Raw genomic sequence first — 21,267 nt, forward strand, 5'->3', positions numbered from 1 at the left:
TCACCGGGGGTTGCACGTCGACTGACGGCACGCATTAGCTCACGCGGACTGTCTCTGGGAGTGCTGAGTCGAATATCCTCTCTGGCGTCTCACCGACAGAAACCGGTTGCTATATTTCACCTGAATCGGAGATAAAACATTACACTTCGAGTTGGGACGCTATCCATTACTCCAAGGGGTGACCTTAACATCGGGTTTTGGGCGGACACTTACGTAGACCCAGAACTGCGTAGCTCAAATTTCACAGTAGTGAAAATCCAAGACCCACGATGGACCCGAGAGACACTGCCCCTGATTCCTGGGAACAAGAGGACGATGTGGAGGCCACAATCGACGGACAACTTGAATCAGCATTCACATCCCTAAATGTGAATGCTAAACCGTTTGTGCCCAATGTAAACGCCGCCGAATTTGTTCCATCTTTTTCCATCAAAGCAAACTCGGAAAATGTCGATTCCGTTGGTAAGTTCACAGTCACGTTGGGGAGCTACGTTGGCTAGCATAATGCTATTTGCTAGGAGTCTGGGCTGGGTAGTTGCTAGCTAGCTAACTAGCCACTTCACAGACACGCGTTCCTTGAAGCGCGACAAGCTAGCTTGCTGCTGTGCTGTTTGGTGTAGCAGTAATTTAGTTGGATTGTCCGATACTGTGTAACTTTGATTACAGCCCATCTATCCTGTTAGTATTACTTATGTACTCGGCTATAAAGTGACGCTTTAGCTTGTTGAACACTGCCATAACTGTCTTTGAAGTCACCAACCCAGCCGGCATTAGCTTGTTACAACCGACCGGCAGTAGCTAGCTAGCATTTTGGTTAGCTTGTGTGGTTTCACAAGTGAGCGCCTGTGTCGCTCGGTAGTGCGTTTTAGCAAAGTAACAGCTTAATCGAAAACAGTAAATGAAACATAGCAAGAAGTGCTGCTGACAGTCGTGCTGTCATTTTTGCAATAGCCCGGCTTTACCTTAATGATAAAAGCTTAGCTCGTCATTGGAAAGAAATTAGTGGGAACGTGAGTGTTTGGTATGACGTGGATGTTCTGACGCACTGCTGGTCAAGAATTGAGCAAAATGTGTCATTGGAAACCGCGTGCAGGCAGACTAGAGACCAAGCTTAGGGTGAAGCTGCAGTAACACAGCTGTTCTCATAGGAAAAAATAAATGTTTTAATCAGCATGTCCCACATCCACAGAACTCCTTACAAATAGTTTGACACACTGAAATACACTCAAAATCCGCATGCCATGTTTTTAAAACATATCCCCATGTGCCATCAGTGGACAATGTCACCAAGTGGAAGTTTACAGATGTTGGTGCTTGACATGAAAAACTGTTAAACCCCTCTACTGTCTTTTTCCGGCCTTGACTAGGTGGCCTCTGAAGGCATAATGAAATCTGTGCATAGAACAGACAGAAAATAAAAGTGTTCTGTGATACTCACACTTGGTTAGAAAGTCCCATACTCTTCCTCTAACTGAATTCGGCCTGTAGTTAGGGAAACAGGTCAGGTCATTTCAAAGGAACTTAAACATTAACTAAAACATTATTTCTTTTCCAGTTGCTGTTGAAAAGATATCCACCATGGAGGTGTCAGAAAGTGCTGGTATGTATGGTGCCTGTGTATAAGCAGGATTCCCTGTGCCATGTGTCACATACATGCTGTTACGGCTCACCTCATTGTCCTGACTTGTGCACACTGAACAGATAGGATTAACCAAGCCTATAGCATCTCTTACATCATGACTCACTGAGACCCCCTCCCCCCCTATTTATACTTATTTTTTTAAAGATTTCTTGGGGTGCACCTTTTGCCCTTTACTGGAGTGAGACAGGAAACATTTCTGTAGTCTTCTAGCATTGTTGGCTTTAGGTCTTGGCAACATGACAATTTGGTGGTGGCAATACTGTTTCTACCACTGGAGCTGTCCCATGGTGCTTCTGCTATATTTGTGGCAGGCTTCGTTGCAGATACAGTGCTTCTACTATGTTAGCGGCAGGCTATGTTGCAAATCAGGGCTGTATTCTCACATGACCTTGCAAATCAGCTGCTTCACAAGGTATTGTGATTTGGGCAGCAGGATTGTTTACCACATTCTCATGTGAGTGAAGAGCGATGGCAATGCACCTCTAAGCTGTTGGTTTTTTTGACAGTATATATGGTAAAATATAAATTTTGACTGGTGTCAGGCTGGTATCTGTTTGCACCTGTTAACCTTAAAACTTGTAACACCTTTGGAACCTTAAAGCTTCCATTTTGAAAGAATGTTTTTATTGTCACATGAGGCATTTTGCTGTTTGTATGAAGGGATAGCATGGTCAGGAAATGTTCCCACCAATTAATAAACCTGTGACACCACCAGCTTTACCAAATACACCCTGATAATACTGCACATTAACCACTAGAGTCTGGCTTTATCACCCACCTGCTTTGTGTATCTACATCTGCCACATGATGCCCTTTTCTGTGTTTGACCACAAACTAACTGAACAGTGAGTTTCTAGCATCAGTTCATCTTTTGTTTTGTCTCAGGCTGTCTGCTCTGTCACATTCACTGGGACTGTTTTCATTATCTCTTTAAACAGACATGGCCTTGTTTTAATGGATAACGTCCGAGTGTACAGGAACATTTTAGAGAGACTTACAGTGAACACTCACACAATCGGTTAAGTTGTGAACTAGTGAAATGATGTTATTAAATATTTTTTGCTTCTTGTAGTTAGGTACCCTGTGGTCTTCATATTTAGAAACAACTTCACAGAGTTGGAAGGAAAAGGAAGCACTGAAATGTGGTTGGATGTTAACAGTTGAGGTGTACTCACTATGTCTGGGTCATCTGTGCACACAGCAGGCATTTTTCTGTCGTGGACATTGTAAATCAAAAGTTCAGAGCAAATATAGTAATGCATTTAAAGGTTTTCATAAACCACAGGTTGGGATCTGCATGGTGTTTAATGCAAGTATTTCTCTTTAAACTTCTTATGGCTGATTGTAAACTGTCACAACCTCCTGCTGTATAAACAATAACATAATGTACTCAATAAAGAAAATATTTAAAGGGGTAGACTGATCCATCATAGTGAATGTGGAAGGTTTAAAAAAAAACTCTGAGCTCCTGGTTTGGTTGTAAGTTTGTCAGCAGGATCACACAATATAAATTAACTTCAGTATCACTTTCTTTAAAATGGCGAGGTAGGAGACATTTTGATATGGATCCAAGATCCGGTGATCTTGAATTACGGTTAAGCCATTATGAGTGGTTGTAATATTTAGAGCCGTGGTTTGAGTGAATTAAAGGGGGCTGTTGGGCCTTGGCGGAGGTATGCGCCCTACGGAGTCCCATTCTTGTTGATAGAGTAAAGGCACTTCTGGTTGCTTTACTAAAGATTAATTGTGCCGGTGTAATTAGGGGCTACACAAAAGTGGGGACTGTAAAATATACGGTTAGAAAAATAAAACTGTAATGGCACTCAGCAGAGCGCAATCCTCCGCCAAAGCCCAGCAGCCCCCTTTACTTCAGTCTAGCCTAATCCAGTATCCTATTTGTTACTTTACAGCGGCTGGGGAAAAAGACTGTCCTCTATGAAAACATTTACATTTTCCAGATCTGGATATTATTTGGATTTGCATCCATGTTTTACAATTTGTAGCTTCTTTGTGTTATGTCAGAATCAGCTTTGTTGGCCAACAACTGTTTTCTTTATTGGAGAACAATGTGATAACAGTCACCAGCGCACATGCCATACTCCATGTTGTGGTCACTTGAACAGGTCAGCTTTAGGTCTTAATGTGAAGCAGTTCATTCAAACCATCTGAATTATCGCTTTGCCCTTTTTCTGTAGTCTTTGTTAGTAAAGTTCCAGCCAAACTGAAAATGTGCAGAAAAGCTATTGCAAACTAATGCAGCCCAGTGGCTCAGGTGGACCCTTAATTCGCTATAATGATTGAAAAGAATCTTGGAGGTTGCTCTTATGATCAAGTCTCCACACGCAGAGACATGAGACTGGACTTGGACTCGCGATCTGGGACTCATGGTCAATCTTTGTTATAAGTCTGGCAAGCTTACCAATCATGCCCTCCCTCCCATTTCACAAGCACACAGCCACAGATGATGATGTATGCTGCAACAACACAGCTAAAACAAAACCATGGCGAGCACCCTGGCAGCTGCTGTGCCATTTGTCATCACCTTTGGCTATAAAGACTTCACACAATGCCCAAACAAAAGACTTGCCAATTGCAATGTCTGCGGAATTAAAATAAAGGACGCTGGATCACCCACGTCAAACTTTATCAGGCATCTGGTAACACACCCAGACAGGTCAGTAAGTCAGTTGTAAAAGTTTACATTGGCATCTGTTGTGTGTTCACAAATCTGTTTAGCTCAGCATAATAAGCTATCTAATTTTAGCTTGCTTGATTGGATTAGTGTTGGCTGAGTATTTTGAAAATATGAATGTTTGCCTGCCACACTTGTTCACATAGTGCTGGCTTTGCCATGACTGTAGAAATGGTCAGGTTCTGCTGCCACCATACTTTCTCTGTATTGTAGCTGTATGTTCATGTTCAAATACCAAATAACTTATCAATGCTTACAATGTATGCTAATCGATAAAGGAGTGATAATAACACAGTACAAAATTTGAATTCCTTAGATATAGTTATGCAGTGTTTTAAGCAGACCGGATGGCAAATTATAGAACACTCATTACAGCCATTAGAGACTTGACTTGGACTTGACACTTGACTAGTGAGCATCTCCGCTATGAGCACAAACGCACATTCATGAGTCAAGTCAAAGATGCTCCTCTAAGAAGACTCACTACTCTCTTGTATTGTTTTTTATTCATTAGCGAGTTGTGCCAATTTCCCAGGTAGTGTGGAGTGAATATGTAACATTTACTGGACTGAGTAACAGGAGACAGAAGTATATTCTCATATAACTGTTATTTCAGCATAAAGCAAAACAAATAAAGGAAGAAGTTGCCCATCATGTAGAGCTTGATTTACTGGTGTTGTGTCGCACATGTAAATGCATAAATGTAATTTTTAAATCAGGTTAAAAACAACTGGAACTGGACGCACACTTAACCAAGATCTGTTCTCTGCAGTGCTGTTGAACTGTGTAGGAGGCTTTATGTCAGAGCACTGACATTGTTTTCTTTTTGTCTCCTCCTTCGGTGCTAAGTGTTCATTGCTGTGCTGTTGTAACACTGCACTACATAGAGAAAATGTATCCACAACTTTTTCCAACACTGCGGTAGCTTTTCTCCTGATTCCCTGTTAATGTTTATGTCTCTCTGGCATTTCATTTAAAAACATGGCACACCATGGTAGGTGTTGCTCATGCTGTTTCATTCAGTAATAGCTATGTGAAGGTTTACTGTTTATCAGGCTGTTGTCAAACAGAAGAATGGAGCTAACCAAAATTCATAAATGAGTTCCTGCTTGGATAAAGAAGGCATAAACAGAAAAGCTCCACTGGCAGAGGTTTCAACCACAATACAGTGTGAGTTGTTCAACAGACAGTTGTGTGCTAATGAATTTTTATGTAAACTGTAACATCTAGTCAAAAGCCACCTTTGGCTGTTGTGCTTTGGTTTGACCATCAGCAATAAAGGACATGTTTCCACCTACAATCCAGCAGAACAGCTTGAACATGGTACCGATCCTGCTGGTTCTGCTGCAGTCAGCTGACAGTGGTAGTCAATCACAGGACAAGGTAGCAGAACAAAATGTGTAATAGTGCCAAGTGTTTCTTAAAACTTTTTGTTGCGAAGCAAGCCCTCACAGGTAAAACATGAAGGCATTTCTTTTTCTGCAGTAGTTACATGGTACACTGAACAGGAACCGTTTGTTTTCATTTGTACTTAATTCCTCAAGTGTATTTAGGGACAAAGGTTTCAGTGTTTACCGATTGTCACAGAAAAACTACCCCAACTTTTATTTGGAGTGCCTTTTCCCGACAAAGCACTGATCACGGCAGTTTACAGTTAACAAGGTCTTTTGTGACAACAACGGCTCAGATAATGCAGTAAAGTAAAACTGGCAAAAATAATTATTGATATCCACCTGTGTGTTAATGGTTGGTTGGCATGTTAATATAATAATGAGATCTGTATATTTTTCACCAAGTTGGCTAGTTTTGAGTAGCTTGGCCCTGAATGTTGTGTGTGCTGTTTGTGGCTGTGCAGCTCCGGTGGAGAACGGCGACACAGAGATGAGCACAGAGGAGCCATGGGACCAGAAAGAGGCTGAGCCAAACGAGGAGGAGCCAGGAGGCGGGGACCGGGGGCCAGAGGTGCAAGCAACAACAGAGGAGACGGCTCCGGAGACGATGGAGGAGGAAGAGGAAGCGCCAGCACCCAAGGTTCCACCTACACAGCCAGACGCCCCCAGGAAGGAACACATCAATGTTGTGTTCATCGGACACGTAGGTCAGTGCATACATCTGTCTACTGTAGGTCATTTGGTGGATGATACAGTAAGAATAAATGCAGTGGGAGAGACGGCGTGATTTTTCATGCACAGGTCAATTTTGACATTTTGGGCTATTTTGCTTCCATAACATCTTCTAACGTTGTGTCTCAGACTAGTGGAATGAAAATGTCCAGAAATCACATTTATACCCCTTTTCCACTGGTCAAAAATCCCACTTAAACCCGCTAAGATCAGGCTTTTGTGTGCAATGGGAATGTGTGCACTTGGCATTTACACCTGGGTCAATTGACTCTGCAGTAGACCCGGGTTTTTATCACCACGGCTCAGCTCTGCTCTGATCTAAACGTAAGACCCGGGTGAACATGCTAAATTCTGCCGGGTGATGTGATGCTGTTATCCTCGCCATCGTCCGGTGGTGCATAAATAAGGAAGGAATTTGGACACAGCGTTGGAGGTGGAGCCTGGTTCATTCCTATGAAAGCTGCTCAGTGGTGTTTTGAAGCCAAAAAAGCTCGACTTCCCAGCTCTGCCAACCGAGCCGGCTTACTTCCAGTTTAGCGCCTGGCTAACTTGAATGGGGATAAAATAATTTAAAAGTGCGACTCTTCTAGACTTTCCAAATGTTATTGGACCGAATGGCTTAAATTGTGATTGTGATAGTGAAACAAGTCATTTTGTGGGCATTGTGACGCTCAAAATGATTCATCCACCAAATTTTAATTAGATAATGGTACAGTCAACAGCTGAGATATGACATCTTAAACAAGAGGAAACAGAGCGACAATAAGAAGGCAACCTTTAGTCTGGGTTCCGCACACTGTTGGGATGGGAAGCTCCTTTCTCTTTCTGAATTAAAGAAGTAAAGGGAGTGGGAGAGACTATTAGAGGGAGCCTATGAGCCAGCTTCAATATGCATTTGGCTCCAGTGTTTATAATTGTTAGTCTGGACTTGTTTATGTCATGCCACTCATAACGTAGTCCAACAGAAAGTAAAGTAATGTCACAGTACTTTCTAATCTAAACCCGCTGTGTTGCTTCTTCTCCAGATGCTGGCAAGTCGACCATTGGTGGGCAAATCATGTGAGTAACAGTCTCCCCTATTTGGTTGACTACCTGCATACAAGTGAAATTTCATTCACCACAGACCTTTGGCACATTGTACATTTCCCTGTTGTTCCCCTCCTCTCCTACAGGTATCTAACAGGCATGGTAGACAAGAGAACCTTAGAGAAGTATGAGAGAGAAGCCAAGGAAAAGAACAGGGAAACCTGGTGAGTGAGCACGAATGTGTTAAGCTTTTTATGTTTTGTTAATATGGTCAGGAACCACCTGACTGTGTGTTTAACTGAACCAATATTAGCGTACGTATTTTAGATCTGTCAGTATCGGTGTATATGTATAAACAAACAACAATAAAATATCACTTGTCTGTCTCCCAGGTATCTTTCTTGGGCTTTAGACACCAACCAAGAGGAGAGGGACAAAGGCAAGACGGTGGAGGTGGGCCGAGCATACTTTGAGACAGAGAAAAAGCACTTTACCATCCTAGACGCTCCCGGCCACAAAAGCTTTGTGCCCAACATGATTGGAGGTGCATCGCAGGCAGATTTGGCTGTTCTGGTGAGTCTTGAAAATTAACAGTGTTGTTGAACTGTTTATCTAAAGTGGAACATCAAGTCAAAACTGGACTAATCAGTCTTTGTTTTCCAACTTGTCTTGGGTATCGGCACCCAGTCCTTTAAAACAACCCTATTTGCATCTATTCGGCATCTGAAGAATCATGAAGACCAAAGCAGAATAAGATAGATTTTTTTAGGTTTCAGGTTACTGTTGCATAAACATCAAACACATCAGAGTAAATCCCCTGATATTGATACAGTTTGCATACAGAATGCTGTCAGCCACGGTCAGTATGACAGACTCCTCTGTCACACTAAGAAAACCACCGTCAGTGGTTTAAATGGGAGCTCACAGAAGTTCACATTGCCTTGGTCTGCAATCAGACCCATCTCAATAAAGTTATCAGAGTACCTTAAACAGTTCCTATGGTCAAAAGGTTTGTGCTTTTCTAGTCTCAGCGACCACACAAAGCACTTTACTACACAAGTCAGCATTCACCAATTCACACACATCCATAGACCATTTGCAGAGGCCACCATGCAAGTCTCCACCTGCTCATCAGGAGCAAGAACCATTCATATACACTCACACCGATGGAAGAGCCACCTGGGGCAATTTGGAGTTCAGTATCTTGCCCAAGGACACTTAAACATGTAGACTGCAGGCCCATGAACCACTTTGTTTAACATAACCAGGAAAGTTTTTATGGGTGAAGTAACATTGTTTTGTTTTTTTTTGTCGTTTATTCAGATGTCATCCTTTTTGTTACACATGAGTTTGCTACAGCAAGAAATCAACTTTTATAAAACCATGTATGTTTTCACAGCACTTGTTGACAAAACCATTTATTAAAAGAATACGTTGTCCCTCAGGTGATCTCTGCTAGGAAAGGCGAGTTTGAAACTGGGTTTGAGAAGGGTGGACAGACGCGGGAGCACGCCATGTTGGCCAAGACAGCTGGGGTCAAGCACCTGATAGTTCTGGTGAATAAAATGGATGATCCTACAGTCAGCTGGAGCCTGGAGAGGTGGGTAGATGGATAATGATGCACACATAATTCATAACTCATCTCACACTTAAACACTAAGCAGCAGCTCATGGATCACATTTCAGTAAGTAAAGAAACAGATAACTCCAACTTGATTACGAAACTGTTTGCTTTTGCCAGAACCATATAACATGTTGGGCTTCTTTGTAGTCTAATTTCTTAAAAAATCATGTGTGTATGAAACCCATTTTCTTTGTTCAGTGATCAGAGAAAACCCGGATTCCTAAATAGATTAATAAAAAAAAAAAAGTCAGTTCAGTGTTCCTAATAATAGTCTTTGAACATGAGCCTATTAACCTCTTGAGACAGGGAAAGTGTCACTGTGAGGCTGTAAACAGTTGGTATGCACATCTGTCCTGAGTGGTACAATCACAAGTAGACAGGTCAAAGTACAGGTGTGTACATCCTGTTGTTCTTCGTATCAACTATTGTGTGTTTCTGAGTTGTGATGTGATGAAATAAAAAGGATAGGTTGAAAAGGAGACTGAGAAATCACCTCACAAATTGGAACATGTTTTTTATCTAATCACATCTTCCCATTGACTAAACATGCAGTCGCACCATCTGGAAAAATTCACATACTGAAATGAGCTGACGGTCTACACAGCATGGTGCAGGTAGTCATAGCTTTTACAGCTCAAAGGTTACCACAGTGTATGTGAACATTATGTCTCTATTCTTGTGTAACCGTAAGTCTGACAGTAACCTGTTTACCTTTGTACGTAAAGTGTTGCTTATTGTTTTGGCCCCACTTTAAAACTAAGAGTAATATAAATTGCGCTTATTTACTTCATAGGGCAACTGAAATGAAAGTCAGGTAAAAATATAAATTCTTATACCGCTACATAGGGCAACATGACATAAAATGTAAATAATGGTCAGCTTTGAATACAGGACGTATGATAAGGACTAGAATAGGTAGTGAGTTGATTTTAAGGGGGAAGTGTAATTGGATCAACAGAAGAGAGGGAATTGAATGTAGCTGGAGTTTGTTAAGAAGCCTAACTGACACCTGTGGTTTCGATGATCACATGAAAGGCACCCTAAATATCAAATACTACTAGCAAACTGGTAGTTAGTGGTAGTTTAGTGCTCTGATCAAAGTTATGTTTTTGTTATGCAAGCACGTCGTTTCTGGCACTGTTTCAAAAATAAAGGTGACCTTGTAGTGCTATGGAGCTGTTTTTCTGCGAGTGCATCCTGTTTTGATAATCTCTTGTGTGTGTGCACAAGTAATGTGTTAGACGTTCCTGCCAGTGCCACCACATTATTTCACTGATCAACACGTGGAGGTTGAAAACAATGCTGGATTCTAAAGTCCTTAACAAATTGGCTTTGCAAATTTTTTATGAGTTAGGAAAAATGGTTGGGTTAGTTAGACCTCAAGGATACAGAGTTTTAGTGAGTCACAACATAACTTTTATTTACAAGAAAGCTTCTTTTAAAGGAGCACTATACAAGGTAGGGCCAAAATGAATTGTGTGAAGAAATAAGTGTTGACGTTATGTCAAAGACATTTATGTACTGTGTTGCTGAGATATGTCCTGAAGTTAGCATGCTAACCAGCTAGCCTCGACCCACCCTGTCTCATAATACCGCTTCGTACCTCAAGAGGCAATAGTCCGATAATTCAGGCCCTGTAATATCAGCTGGGAGATGTATGTGATCAGTGAGTTTTCCTCATTTAACAAACTCTCTTAGCCTTTTTTAGTCTAATGAATAAAGAAAACTCAAAAACAAAATTTCAAGAATGGAAATATTCTTACACTTTTTTTCCCCTTCTATTATACAAAGGAATGTTGATAGGGTTTTCAGAGAAGTCCCAGGGAACCACAGTTGAGCATTTGAGAGGGTCCCAGAGAAATGTAATGGGTCCCCAACAAAACTTGACAAATTGAAGTGTTGTCACACATGTGTTTGATGTTGTTAGGGTTGCCAACTCTGGGTGTTGCCATCACAGCTGACAGCAAGCACACAATATGTAGGGTGATAAAAGGACAACAGTCATCACTAACCTTCAGTGTAAGGCTGTTCCGCTCATAAAAATATGCTTTTCTGTGTGTGTAGGCCAGAAACAAGATACTTTTGTCAAGTCTGATCAACAATAAAGTTATCTAAATCACAACCTCACGTACAATGTGCCAACATTACAATGTCCAAAACGATGCCTCTCCCTTCCTTATCACAGGGCTTTTTGACTAAACGTTATTGCTCCGCAAGAAAGCTATCAATTTAATTTTTTTGGTAATGTGTGAATGCCTTCTAGTGGACAAATATATAACAACCATATACTGATGGCAGAATTGGCAATGCATAAGCCTGTATATACAGTGTAGAGGTAGATAACAAATATTCATAATGGCCTAAATTTGAGCATTTAAAATTTGATTATAATGTGAATATTAAAAATAAGAAAAGAAATTCTAATGGATACAGAGGAAGATTGAGAGCACTATGATGCAGTAGGGGTGGGAATCACAGGGTAACACACGATATGATAAGCGATACATGGCCCACAATACTGATTATATCGCAATAGAGATTCTGTGATAATCTATATATTGCAAGACAATCTAACGATACATCATGTCTGTCTAACTGGACAAAATGCTGTAAAAAGGTAAAGTGCAGAATTTCTCTAATTTTACACAGAATTTCACAAACTGACAAACACTGAACAAAAAGTACATTTAGTCCTAGTATAGTGCCTCTTTGACAAGTTACATACTAAAAACCTACTCCGGATTCATGAACACTGCGGGAAACTCAGATCTGATCGTAAACACGTATGTATGATCGTGAATGCCAATCCATCGTAAAGTGACAGCGCGCTCCCGGTAATCAGCTATTGGCATAAATCCCCGCCCATGAATTGTCAATGACCACCATATAAGGAGGTGTAGATGCATCCAGTCAACCTGTCAGTCATGGCGCAAACGAAGAAAGGGAGAGAAAGAAAAAAGAACTTTGTGGAAGCGGAGATAGAAATACTTTTGGGTGAAGTGGAATTAAGAAAATTTTTTTTATTTTTATCTGTTAGCAGTGGTGTGACAGGGACAGGCAAAGCGAAGGCCTGGAGGGAGGTGACAGATGCCGTCAATATTGTCTCTGTAGTCCAGAGAACCATGTCCGAGGTGAAGCGTAAATGGTTTGACATGAAACTGGAGGCAAAGAAACCCATAACCTCACACAAAAGAAATATATCAGCCACAGGAGGAGGAGGCTCACAGTCGCAGCTATCAACTGCAGACGAGCGCATCGCGGGGATAACTGGGGAGACCTCTCTGTCAGGAATTATACCTGGCGGAGACAGCGACATGCCTCCACTGGAGCCTATATTTTTATTATCATCATTCAACATGTAGAAAGAACGTGTAATCTATTGAGTCGATTTACATAGATAATTCACAATCATGAACCTAATCTGGATCTTAAACCTGCCAATTGCCAACTACTTTAACTAAATGTGTTATATTTTTATCATATGTTTAGGCTATATCACGTGTTTCAAAGGCATCTGCGTATTGTGTACATAACAGAGCGCAATATGAATTTAAATTGTAATTTTCAATAGTGACAAGCATTATGTATGTGCATTCTTAAATTTACACAAGCACTACGCGTGGTCAGCAGCATGTGTAGATTTTGTTAGTAGCTACGAAAAGATCGGAGCTACTAAAATATTGATGAATGCGAGATGCACGTAAATTTCCGTCTGCGAACAGTTTACACACAAATTCGTTCTGCTCATGTTTCATGAATGAGACCCAGTGTGTTTTATAAATGTCCACACTTGCCATCACATAAACTGGCAAAACTATTATGAAACAGCACAGTTCGGCAGCAGAACAAGTTTTTCAGTCTTTAAATTAAATTTACAGAACAATTATAAATACCAATTGGTGTAAAACAAAATTAAAAAAAATACACATTTCTTTATAAAAGGAACTCCTGAGTTTATCAGCTTCTTTTATGTAAACCTAGTAACATGTCAGTGACCTCAAATATGCATGTTCTCCTTCAGGAACAGCAACTAATCAGCATGTTTGGAGGTGAGTGAGAGTGCTGATAGACTAGTCCCTGGGACACACAGATACCTTTGTGCCAGCTAAGCAAGCATGGTGCCTGAGATTTCCACCATACCGGTGGATCATCTGTCAGTGGTAGTGGTGGAGCTTTTTGGTATTGTCTGATCTCCTTTTCAGTTATGGAAGTAGCTGACATCAAGGAGGCTCTGGTGGTCGTGCAGACTGGAGTGCATCCTTCACCTTTCCTCTCGTCTCATCATAAAGAGCTAGAATAGCTTTTTTTGGTGAAATGTTTTCTGCTCGGTATTGCATACCTTGGTTCCTGTGTTTGTAGCATTTGGCAAAAACCCACATTTTTGACCACATTGTAAGTGCAGAGGTCCTACTTCATGATACTGGCAGCCCTCGGGGACATGAAGGGAAGCTTTGCTTTAAACATTGCATTCACTGCTGCAGGTTGACTTAAAATGTTAACAATAGCCCTTTCTCAACGCAGGGATCAGGCTGGTGGCGTTGCAAGTGGCTTTGCATGTTTGTGGTGTTGCCCATGTACTTTACTTTTACCAGACAGTTCTTGCATATCGTATAGTCTTTATCAAGTTTGTTTGTCCCATTGATTTTGTTAAAGACTTGTTAAAGACTTGGACTTAAACGTGGCTGGGGCATCCCTTAACATCACTTTCTTAGCACAACTTTCTTCACATTGCTGTCCGCCAATATCCTGCTGTAAACTTCTTCTTCGGCCAGTTAACTTCTGTCAGAGTTTCCCTCATTCATGTGATAAGTGCCACCACGAGGAGCCATAAAGTAGCGACGCTGGGCAGTCAAATTGGCAGGGAGATCTGTTTAGAGTGCCTTATTTTTTTTAATTAATATATCGATACTTGTATCGCACAAGGAAGGTGGCGATATACTGCCATATCGATATTTTGTCCCACCCCTATGATACAGTGCATCACCATATCCTTCAAGTTTCCAGTCTAGCCACTTTGTTATATTTTATGTTTAAGGCCAGCACTCTGGTATATGTATTTAGTTGAAAAATAAGAATCGGTTGAGAAAATTGTGATCTCAATTCTCAGGGACAAATATTGGAATACACACTTTAGCAAGACATGGAGTAGGGGCTTAGTCTAACATATTGTGAAATGTTTAAATTTCACAATATTAGACATGTGCTTGACATACCAATTAAGGGCAACAGGTTCATTCATTACTGTCAAACATGTTTTAAATATGACACACAGCCAACACAGACGCACCTCTGAGCTTACAACAAAGCACAGGCTGTTAGTGCTCTATGCAACATCATGTTGTGTTGTAATTGTTTTATCAGAGTTCCATTTTTACCTTCAGCTGCAGGTCCATTCCATATACTGTCATACAGCATCCAAGTAGTGTATGATGTCTAGCTTGCCCAAGGCAATTGCAACTCTTGGTGACCTTGCTTACTAAATTAATAACGACTCAAGATAATATTTGAAAAAAAATTGGAATGCTGATTTGATCTCTGGGAGCGGGTCTTAATCTGCCTCGGCAGGCCAGCCATCTTGGTACATCCCCTTTATATATGAAATGTCTGCTGCCATACTTGTATTTCATTCTTCTTTGAAGTTGTTGACATCTCTCCTGTTTTTGAACCCTCAGGTATGAAGAGTGTAAGGAGAAACTAGTGCCATTTTTGAAGAAGGTCGGCTTCAATCCCAAGAAAGACATTCACTTCATGCCGTGCTCCGGACTGACAGGAGCCAACCTGAAGGAGCCCACTGACATGTGCTCCTGGTATACGTAAGTCCTTCACCAACTCTTACATCAGTATGGTAACTGTATAGATTAAAATGATTGTTATAGTTATTGTTCATCCATCTTTACTAACTGCTGTCCCTCTTGACGTTATTCCAGAGGTTTACCTTTCATTCCACACCTGGACAGTTTGCCACATTTCAACAGATCAAGCGATGGTCCAGTCAGATTGCCCATTGTAGATAAATACAAGGTAAGAATCGACCCCGAGCATGATTCATAATGACATTAAAGCCAATGAAAAGATTTAGTTTCAGCTACCTGCAACCAAGCATTTCCGAACAAATTTAAAAACTACGCAGGTGCAGTATTGTGTAAATGTAAGTCTGCCTTTAAAAAAGTGTAGCGCGGTAATTGTGGATAACTGTTATGGTTAGCTTCTAAGAGGCTGTAGGTTCAAATTGATTTAGAATGCCTCTTAATGCTGACGGGGGCTGAATCCACCCACAGGTGTGTCAGTCATTGTAGGAATCTGCAAAGAAACAAATTACTGTTATCAGTAGGCACGTTTAGCTTCTAAAATTAGCTCATTTACTGCCCTATTGTTAAAGATTGACTCCCTGAGTCGGTTCACTGTTGGTGTTTTGATGCTAGATTGTGAACTGTGTTCAAAGTTGAGGGATTGTGATAGTTTAATGTCAGGTAAATGCTGTTATCCAGAGTTTTAATATCAGATATTCAAGTTTTGTGAAAGATCAGTCTTCTTTCTGAACTGACCATTTATTTAACATACACCTTCTGAACAGCTTGGTTTATGTGTTGTTGCCTGAGTCATCTCTTGTACTTGACAGACACGAAGATAAAACACTTTGTATATACTCAAAACACAAATTGGGTGTCCCAGATGGCTGCCCTCTACAATAAACCAAAGATGAATCCTGTCTTTGATTGGTTGATGCAATCACATTGTTCTTCTCTCACCTGCTCTGTAACACTCTGTTAATCTGTCTCATCAGGACATGGGCACTGTGATTCTGGGCAAACTGGAGTCAGGCTCAATCAGTAAAGCACAGCAGCTGGTGATGATGCCAAACAGGGTAAGATATCCCACAAGCCTTTTCTTCCATCAGCTGGAACCACGAAAGACGAAGAATTAGAGCTCAACTAAAAGTTAATGCTGATATTTCTTGGTTATAAATGGTGTACGTGCAAAAATTAAAATGCCATTGGCTACCTTATATTAAATTAAAACAAACTATTTTGAATATGTAAGTTCTGTCATGCCATTTGTGTTATTAAGTCAATCTGCAAAATACTTTCTCATGGCTGGTGTAATGAAGTACAGATACAGGAAGCATAAGAATCTTCATTTTTATCACACATACAATGTACAACATAGAGAAATAATAGGCTATACCAGTCATTGCCAGAGTCATATGACAAAATACATAAAACTATGTAAATTAAATTACTTACAACCATAGTCAACAAGATGCCTTTCTGTTGTCCTACAAATCACTTTTACTTTTGTTTTTAAATAGCACAAATAAATGTCAAAAATTGCAAAACCTGCTTATTACAATTTCCCAGAGACCAAAATAATATCTTCAAATTGCTTCTTTTGTCCAACCAACAGTCCAAAACCCTTCTTCATTTGCTGTCATAAATGACAAAGAAAAATGGTAAATCCTCGCATTAAAGAAGCTGGAACCAGCAAAAGTTTAAATCGATTATCAATATAGTTGGCAATTGATCAATTATTCGGTGCATCTTTTTAAGCACAAGCGAACCAAAAGTCTTGTCACAGTCATTGAGAAATACTTGTCACGCTTCTGCTCTCTAGTGGTCTTGTTTCCATTTTACACTGTCAAACACTTTTCAACTACATATATCTGTGTCCTTCCCCCTCTCTCTGTCCTTGTCTTGTTCCATCTTTCTCTACTTGTCGTCTCTCCCAATGCAGCATGTGGTGGAGGTGTTGAGTCTCCTATCAGATGATGTGGAGACGGACGATGCTGGGCCAGGTGAGAACCTCAAGCTGCGGCTGAAGGGCATTGAGGAGGAGGAGATCTTGCCCGGCTTTATCCTGTGTAATGCTGAGAACCTGTGCCACTCAGGGCGCACTTTCGACGCCCAGGTCAGTATCACACATGCAGCAGCTCAATGGTACTTGCCAATTCGGCAGTCAACGCAATAGAGGGGAAATCATCTGATGTATTGGGATGATGCTCATAAGTGAAAAAAATTCTGTTGTGTTTAGATGTTCTCATAATATGTAACTGAAACTCTTTCCCTCACAGATTGTCATCATTGAACACAAATCCATCATCTGTCCAGGTTACAACGCGGTCCTTCACATTCACACCTGCATTGAAGAAGTGCAAATTACGGTAAAACTCTAACTTTACTGCTCACCTGTTATGATGAAGCTTCTACAAACAGAAACACACAGTCACAGATTGAAACTGTTCAGGGATAATGTCTTGTTGAAGAATGGAAATGTTTGCTAGAAGACATTTGACCAATCATAGTGTGATGCTCTCTATTTTAACGCTTTTGGTTTAACAGATGGAGTAACGGGTGGATGTTTTGGATGATTGTGTTATACCTGTGTATGTGCTGATACTCTGTTACTCTGTGCTCCGCCTGCAGGCCTTAATCTGTCTGGTAGACAAGAAGTCAGGAGAGAAGAGTAAGACACGACCACGATTTGTCAAACAGGACCAGGTCTGCATCGCCCGTCTGCGCACGGCAGGAACCATTTGCCTCGAAACCTTCAAAGACTTTCCTCAGATGGGACGGTTTACCTTACGGGACGAAGGTACACTAGGGCTTCTACAGACACTGGGGTTAAATTTAACCACTGGTTGAACAATATGTTCATCTGGTTGGATGGAAATCTAGAACTATGTGATATTAGAGGATTATAGGCTACAGCATTTTGTCCTCCTGTTGAGAGCTTCTCTCTCTTGGCAAACAGAGATTAGTGTTGGATTTCAGTAACAGACAACACTGCTGCTACAACTACTAACTATGGCTGCAACTAACACTTATTGTTATTATTATTATTATTATTATTAATTATCAATTATCAATTAAAAAGTGCAAGAAGTTAATTCCAAAGGAAATCTTTGTGCCCAAGGTGCTCAATAGTCATAGTGTAGATATGATATACATAAATGCATAGATAAATGTAAAAAAAAAAGTATTCTCCAAAAAATACAGTACTGGATCTGGTTCCTACTCAGCAAAATATGCTCAGATTTATTGTGCTATTTTTAGCTGACTGTTGTTGAAAAAATAGGCAGCAGATTAATTGAGCTGCAGATAATTAAGGTTAAAACAAATTATTAATAATAACTACAGTGAAAGGTTTGTCTGTTCTCGGGTTCTCTCTGAAGCTTGGTGTCTGTCAGAGTCAAACAGAACAGGATGCAAACAACCCACTTTTTTTGTCTTTATCCCTTTTTTTCACCTTTTCCTTGCACTGAATTTATTCTCACACGAGTGAACCTCATAGTCAAAAACTCCACTCAGTCAGGACCTGTCGCAAAGACCTCACATGACATCACAGGTTACATGACTGTTAACTTAGTTTTGCTGTACTGTGGTTGACAGCAGCAAACGCTAGGTAGTTTGTCTGTGAGCCAACCACTCACACCATGCACTATTCAGGGTTTTCTCTACCATTAGTGCATGTAGGTACAGCACCGTAACAGAATGAAAAGACAAAACCAAACTATGGTGAGAGTTCGCTACCAACTTTTGCTGTCATTTAGGGTTGTGCTACCTTCTCTGTCCTCTCCTGTGTATGTTTGAATGAGCCCTCCCACCCCACCATCATCAAGGAGCAGCACAGTGTTGACAGCAACTCAAGTAAAAAGTAGAACAGTGATATTTCAACCTGCTTTGTCCACAGTTGTTTTACACAACCACAGTGAGCTTGTTAAATTAAGAGTGAATTTTAATAAACAGTGAGATATTATTGTGTGTGTACTGTTAACTTTACGGTTGCTGCTCTAAAAAGTTATATTCAAAATATAAAGTAATTCAAATCCTGTTGTGAATGTATTCCTTTTTTAAAATGATGATTTTAAATAAAACCCACGACTTAAATAATGAAAATGAACCTGGAAGAGTATTGATAAACTTAAACAGGAATTGATATTTCTGTCTCTGATTGATCCGAGTATATTCAATTTCCCATTGAAGTTTATTAGCTTGGTCATATGATTGGTATTGGTATTAGCAGTCAGTAGCTGGTGAATTGCAGGAGGCTACAGCTGTATTTAATGTTGGATACATTAAATTAGCATTTCAAATATTTTTTGGGGTTGCAACTACAAAACAAACCGTAGTTTAAAAAACTATTGTTTCAACCTTCTCGGCCAACAAAAACTGAAGCTTCGAGTTGGAAGAATTTTTCAAGTACTTAGAAATGTAGATCCTCAGAAGATTTGATAAGAGACTTGAAAGGACTTGGATTGGACACATGGATGTTACACTGATTCGAATTCCATTTAATCCTAGTAAAAGCCATCCCTAGTTAAGCATCAGTTGTTTTGAGGTTGAGACTGAAATCTAATGGTTGTTTTTCTGTTTACCCGTCTCAGGTAAGACCATTGCCATCGGTAAGGTGCTGAAGCTGGTTGCTGAGCGGGACTGAAGACCACAAAGCTGCCTGAGAGTCCTGGTGAGAAGGAGCGGGCGGAGCTCAGTCATAACCCGCCCACACTGTTGTCAGCGGCGACGGCACCTCCCTGTCACGCCCCCTTCTGCGTGCCGAAGATCAGCTTCAGAAAAAACTCATGTGAAAAAGAAAACCTGTTTTTAAGCAAATGACAAACCAAGAAGTCCACACGAGTCAGCTTTCTCATATTGAGAGCTCAGCTATGCCATTTCTGGGTTAGCCCTCCCTCCCTCCACCTCTCCCTCCTCCCTACTCTGGTCTACTCATCATTACATGATTTTTTTCTTCCAGATATTTTTTTGTTGTTGCTTTCATAAATGACAATGACAAATGGCAGAAGTTATATCTGTAAACAGATGTGGACCAGGGTTTTGCTTGGGATATAGAAAATGATTTTCACAAGTAAATTGCAAAAGAAATTGTTTGAATGAACTTAACCAGTTGAAACCAAAATGTTTTCTTGGGTGTACATGTCTCCCTTTGCTTTTACCCACTTTTTGGTTTCTCATGTGGCGTTCTGGCATTGTGCTTGAGCGTGTTCAAATGTTATTAAAGCAAACAACTATGACAATAAAATAATAAATTGGGAAAACAAAGTGTGTTCATTTTCAGAGCACATTCCACTGTCTGGTTTTATATTTCACAAAGTCCCAGTGGGTTACATGAAACTCTGACAAGTGGTTGCTTTTCAATGCAGTTTTCCATTTAAACATTGTTTAGGGACATCTTGGTGAACAGTGCCCTGTTTTAGAAAGTGGGTTTACTGAAACTGATTTTAACCCTTAGATGACTGAAACTCTGGCTTTTCACTTCCAGAGAGAGGTAACTTAAATTCAGTGTCCTAAGCTGCTCACTGGCAGGTTTTCTTCAAAAACAGTTTCTCTCCGTCTCCTCCCTCTTACAGATCCAGACACACTGTTGTATTTCCTCATTGATGCAGACTTGATCAAAGCGGATGTTGAAGCACGTTATTGAACAGGTTTATTATACGTTAGAATCAAAAACCTGGTTGGATTTTTGTTTATTAATTAGGACGATATAAAGTCGGCTCTTGTTGCACCGTCCTTCATTTCTTTGAACAGAGTTTTTTTGACCTCATTCAAATATACGTGTGTGTGTGCGTGTGCGTGTGCGTGTGCGCGCGCACACGAGACAGCTGGGAATTTGTTGGACCAGTTCCGTGAACATTTTTATTGCATTTAAAGTGTAGTCTCAGTTTGAATTGTAAAAATCATTGAGGCGCTGTAGTTACGTAGGATCAATGAATGATTTCTCAAACAGACATGATGTGATTGCACTGAGCATAATTCCTGTAAGAGACTTGATATTAGTATTTATATTTCACTAACTGTTTGAATCTACCACATTTGTTGAAGAAGCTGACACAGCCACTAAATGCTGTTGAGCAAAGATCCAAATGGATGTCTAGAAATGTTAAATGTACTGTATTTTTACCTGCAGATCACCAACCATAGTATTGCTGGACTGGATTGTATCACTGTTTAATCTATAAAATTTTAGATCAACTATATTTTTTTATCGTAATTTGCTGGACCCTGTGTTTTGTCCCTGTCAGATTAATGCTGAACAAACATTTAAAATGTCATGAAGACTACGACCTGATACACAGTGAGATTCCACCACTGCAACATCCATTGAACTAATTCTGATTTGAGTTTCCCATCTCAGACTTAGTCGGCTC

General features: G+C 40.4%; 1 protein-coding gene across 1 annotated transcript; it reads left to right on the forward strand.

Annotated features, from left to right (window-relative positions):
* Nucleotides 1-41: 41 nt before the first annotated feature.
* gspt1l (G1 to S phase transition 1, like) lies at nucleotides 42-20,161 on the forward strand. Its single transcript, XM_073494191.1, has 14 exons — nucleotides 42-462; nucleotides 1,556-1,600; nucleotides 6,190-6,432; nucleotides 7,483-7,516; nucleotides 7,630-7,707; nucleotides 7,876-8,056; nucleotides 8,929-9,083; nucleotides 14,780-14,920; nucleotides 15,035-15,128; nucleotides 15,892-15,972; nucleotides 16,839-17,012; nucleotides 17,176-17,265; nucleotides 17,528-17,696; nucleotides 19,489-20,161. Exons 1-14 carry the CDS (start codon nucleotides 270-272, stop codon nucleotides 19,539-19,541), a joined length of 1,731 nt encoding a protein of 576 aa, XP_073350292.1. The 5' UTR covers nucleotides 42-269; the 3' UTR covers nucleotides 19,542-20,161.
* The last annotated feature ends 1,106 nt before the right edge of the window (nucleotides 20,162-21,267 follow it).

Source organism: Pagrus major, chromosome 23 (genome assembly GCF_040436345.1).
Source record: "Pagrus major chromosome 23, Pma_NU_1.0".
Lineage (NCBI taxonomy): Eukaryota > Metazoa > Chordata > Actinopteri > Spariformes > Sparidae > Pagrus > Pagrus major.

Coding starts and splice junctions, on each gene's coding strand:
- gspt1l (XM_073494191.1), top strand. CDS start 270: ATGGACCCGAGAGACACTGCCCCTGATTCCTGGGAACAAGAGGACGAT. Junction 6,433..7,482: donor TGTGTTCATCGGACACGTAG/GTCAGTGCATAC, acceptor CTTCTTCTCCAG/ATGCTGGCAAGTCGACCATT. Junction 7,517..7,629: donor ACCATTGGTGGGCAAATCAT/GTGAGTAACAGT, acceptor CCTCTCCTACAG/GTATCTAACAGGCATGGTAG.